The 4,771-nt window shown below is 38.3% G+C and overlaps 1 protein-coding gene across 1 annotated transcript; it reads left to right on the forward strand.

Moving 5' to 3' along the window:
* The first annotated feature begins 1,218 nt into the window (after window positions 1-1,218).
* On the forward strand, window positions 1,219-4,511 carry LOC311025690 (uncharacterized protein). The gene is made up of 5 exons (XM_084028760.1): window positions 1,219-1,351; window positions 1,563-1,710; window positions 2,577-2,825; window positions 3,538-3,805; window positions 4,308-4,511. The coding sequence occupies exons 1-5, from the start codon at window positions 1,294-1,296 to the stop codon at window positions 4,503-4,505; spliced, it is 921 nt and encodes a 306-aa protein (XP_083884886.1). The 5' UTR covers window positions 1,219-1,293; the 3' UTR covers window positions 4,506-4,511.
* The last annotated feature ends 260 nt before the right edge of the window (window positions 4,512-4,771 follow it).

Genomic DNA, 4,771 nt, shown 5'->3' on the forward strand with positions numbered 1-4,771 from the left:
GAAGTCGCCCGCCAACTTTACACCCTGTCAGAGTCAGAAGAAGGGACCCTTGGACGTCCGTCGTACAAAATACCCCCCACTTTAATCGAAGCACACCTACTGCGGGGGCACACTGCTGGGGAAATAGCACAGGTGTTTGGAGTGTGCGAGAGAACAATTCGTCGGAGGATGGCACAGTACGGAATAGGGTAATTTTTACTCCTAACGCTACATTGTCTGTTTGTCTGGTTTCCCGTGTCTCGTCTTTTAAAGGTGGCAATATATGTGTGCAAATTCACAGAGATATTTAACTAGCTAGTGTTTATTGATGGTAATGTTGCTCACCTTATCTCCAAATACCACTGGGAAATAGACTGTGTTTATCTTATATAGTCTAACGTTAGGTGTACATTTGAGTCCAAGCTTTTAGTATAAATTGTTCATGATATCATAGAACATTTATACAATAATATGTCTCCTTGCACTGCTTTGAGTTTTGCACTGAGTTTAAGTTAACTAAAAATTAACTAACGTTACTGATATTAACTTACATTAATATGCACTGGGAATAGGTCTAACAATACTTGATTATATAGGCCTATATGCTTTGGTTTTCAACGACAGATGGACTGGTGACTAACATGCTTATATTACTGACAAACTTAGTGTAGGAGCCAACATTGGTTTGGCCTGTATTATTAATTGTTTATCCTGCACACGCTCTTCCTATCATTTCCGGCAATTAACACCTGGGTGTGTTATGTCTCAGACAAGACAACACTGAGCCTCTTGGCGGCCTTTTAAATTGGACAATTAGTCGCTACACTTAGTTTATCATATGTACTCCTTACAGGTAGTGGATTTGTGCTGCTGCATTTGTTGATACTGTACATGGGTGCCATTAATTAACATCTTCAGTTTGTCAGATGATCTGTAACCCTATTTCTGGAGTAAAAAGTGAACAGAGTCAGATGTGACATTTCAGCACAATTGCATTAGTTTGACACATGATAGTGTTGCATATATAAACTCATACAATACGAAAGATTTTAACTTAAATTATAAATAAAATGTATAAACTTCTACAGGACACAGCAGCTGAATTTAGACTAAACAGGAATGAGGTTTGTTTTAGGTGACACCGATTTAAAATAATCGTGGTTTTGTTTTTACTGTGAGATGGGTGACATTTCTTCGTTGCCTCTTGTGACTTTTTTCTTGTTATTTTTGATGATCAGAGTCCACAATCTATTAACTCCAATAGAGGACAACAATCTGGATGAAACTGTGACCCAAATTCTGCAGCAGCATCCCATGTCTGGATACAAAATGATGGTTGGGCACCTGAATGCACAAGGCATACGCATACAAAGTAAGGAATTGTATTCATTACCCATTCATTTGTTCAGGGGTTATTTTATGTTGGGATTTGGCCTACTTGCCGATTTACTCACAATGTGAGGAAGCTGCTTTATTTAGTGCTAGTCTGGATTTTATCTGGATTTGTGAATTCACTGCCAGATTGGGGAATGCTTTACTTTTTTTCTGTACACCATATCTGTGAATTTTTTTGCCTATTATAGGACAGCGTGTCCAGGAATCCATGCGGCGAGTGGATCCTGGTGGAGTTTTGATGCGCACCCTTCAGCTGAACCCAAGAAGGCGTAGGAAGTACTCTGTTAGAGCACCGAACAGTTTATGGCACATCGATGGAAATCACAAACTGATAAGGTATCGAAAAAACATTAACCATCTCAAGCATCCACTTTATTGTAGATTTTACTACTGTAAGATACTTACTACCCAGTTTAGTGTATATCCATAGCAGTTACAAAAGCTCATCTACATACTTGTAGGTTTTAATTAACCTACAAGTATCACTGCAAGCCGGACTGGGATTTATCAATGGTGGATGGATCAAATTATTTAATCCATCAGTGTTCTTGTGCATGCAAATCAGTTTTACTGACTTCTACCAGCATCAAAATTAAGAGTAATGCTGGTTGGTTCTTTGAACTTTTAGGTGGGGTGGCTTTTTAAAGTGGTCCGAACAGGTCAGTTAGAAACTGTGATAAACCTTCTGTTTTTGGCACAGTACTGAAATTGTAATCTTTGTATATACAGTCTGACAGGGGCTAAAATGGCTACGGCTCCCACACTGTGCACCCAATATTCCCAAATTAAAGTGGCACTCGACATTTTAACCTCAGCCATTGTCTTCTATGAAATCTAATATGCTGGAGTACAGTGCTAAAAACAGAAAATGTCAGTGACCAAAGACTGAAAACTCTTAAAAAAGACAACTTGCAGCTGGCCTCAAAGGCTATTTTTAATCAAAATACTCACCAGAACCTTGTATAAATTCGGGTGTGGGTGTACATTTTGTGAGCTGGATTGAATACAAAGAAATGGTGACCTAGAAGTATATCAGGATTTTATTTATGTTTGTGTGTTAAAGATTTCAGATAAAGAAGTTCTGATCAAATAGGCATATACAGTATGCTCTGTGTAAATCTGGCCTCAACTTGCACATACAGAGATGCATGATGCAGGTAGTGGTACTGATCTTAATCTGTTCTCATGCATATCTATTTCAGATGGCGTATTGTTGTGCATGGTGGTATTGACGGCTTTAGTCGTTTGATTGTATACTTGAGTGCCGCCACCAACAATCGTGCAGCAACAGTCCTAAAAAGCTTTCTGGAAGCTGTCGATGTCTATGGTGTGCCATCACGTGTGAGGTCAGATAAAGGCGGGGAAAATGTTGATGTTGCACGCTACATGGTGGCTAATAGAGGACTGAACAGGAATTCACACATTGCTGGCAGGAGTGTCCATAACCAAAGGTAACATAATCTTCCATTCAAAATGTATCAAAATAACACTTTGTAAAAGATGGCAATATAAACTGACTTAACCTGTCTCTTCAAGTCTATCTTAATACAATCAAGCTTTTGTGGCAGCAGATTATGAGCTTTTCAACATTAACGTTAGTGTAAATATCAAAAGAGTTGTTCTCTAATTGTCTCTCTGTAATCTATACTGACCAGGAGAACATTACTATTCTAGTGTGATTCCAATGTAAGTGATGACAAATCTAGTCCTCATTCTGTAGTTCAGCTGAACTTCATTCTGAAGCATATATGAGGCTTCAGCAGTCACAGAACAAGGCCAGCCATCACTTACAATAGAATGGTTAGCATTAGATTTTCCACAGCCAGTATAGATGGACAGAGGAACAACTACAGCAACAAAAAACTCTTTCATCATACATGTGGGCATGTGAGCATTGTTTGAAGACAAACTTGAAAAAATCAACTTATCCTTTAAGAGAATTAAAATTAAACTTTGTCATTAACTGTTATTTAGAGTGAATATTGAATACATCACTTATTACTTACGTATTTAATTCAGTTCTAATTTACTGTGGTTATCATTGATGGGAGTGTTGTCATACACCAACAGTAGGTAAAAGTATTAGGTAAAGGTATTTTCCCTGTATGTTTTGTTTTTGTTCATTGTAGGTAGAATAAATAGTTTTTCCTTTATACCCATCAGAATCGAAAGGCTCTGGAGAGACGTTTATGTGGGAGTTCTTGATCTCTTCTACACCATCTTTACCAACCTTGAGAGAGAAGGCCTTCTCAATCCTGACAATGAAATGCATCTCTATGCTCTGCACTGGTGCTTTGTGCCCCACATACAGAAGCACCTTCAGTTTTTCCAGCGTGGCTGGAACTGCCACAGACTACGCACTGAGGGCAACCAGTCACCGCTGCAACTGTGGACTCGCCATGAGCATGAGGCGCAGCAGGGCCCCATACAGGTTTGGATTTATTCAGTAATTCTGTTTTGCTTTAACTTTTAATTTCCTACATGGGATATTGTCAACATTATCTCTACTTTATGTCCATTATAAAGTGCATGTATCAGTAGCAAAATGTAACTATAGTAGCCTGTTGTTCAGGAACTAAATGTGATGGATTTATACGGCCTATCATTGTCACTTTCAACACAATAAGGTATTGCTACAATGTTGTGGTCAAACAAGGAGCAGTGATTTAGAGAGAAAATTATACATCTTAGCTCTCAAAATTAATGTATTGGCTCTTGGAAATTGTAGTCAAGCTCTTTCCAATGCCATAGCTGTTTTTGGGGCATAGATACAGAATCCCAGATGATAAACAGGTGATATTTCAAACTAGCTTCTGTAAAATGAATTAATATGACTTACAGTTCTGTAGACATATTGACCATAAAAATCTTTAAGACTTTGATTTTGATTTACCCTTTATCCTACCGTTTAACCTCAGCTCTTGCAATTGCAGGTTGACACGGAGTTTGGAGTTGACTGGACCGGACCGTGTGGTCACCATCAGCCTGGTGTTGTGGTCCCTGAAGTTCAGCTGCAGCGCTCACTGACTGACCAGGAAGTTGGAAGTCTACCAGACCCTGATTGCCCTCTGTCCAATGTGTTAGATGTCTATGTACAAAGTGTGAGCTTATTATCAGAAATGCTCCAGTAAATCCATATTGCTCTAGTTCTGATAAAGAAGCCGGTATTATGGTTTAGCAGTTCTGATATCTTTGTTTCAAGTGTCTAAAATGATTTAAAAAGAATGGTAATGACAGCATTTTTATTGTATACCAGATGTCATAAAACTTGCTGCATTGTACAATATGACTGCAAACAAACTTTTTGCAATAAGCAATTTATGTCTATTACTATTAATGAACTTTTTGTGAACCATTAAGTTTAAACATTGAAAACCATTATGGTTATGTAACAGAG

This window comes from Eutrigla gurnardus, assembly GCF_963514095.1.
Source record: "Eutrigla gurnardus genome assembly, chromosome: 15".
NCBI lineage: Eukaryota > Metazoa > Chordata > Actinopteri > Perciformes > Triglidae > Eutrigla > Eutrigla gurnardus.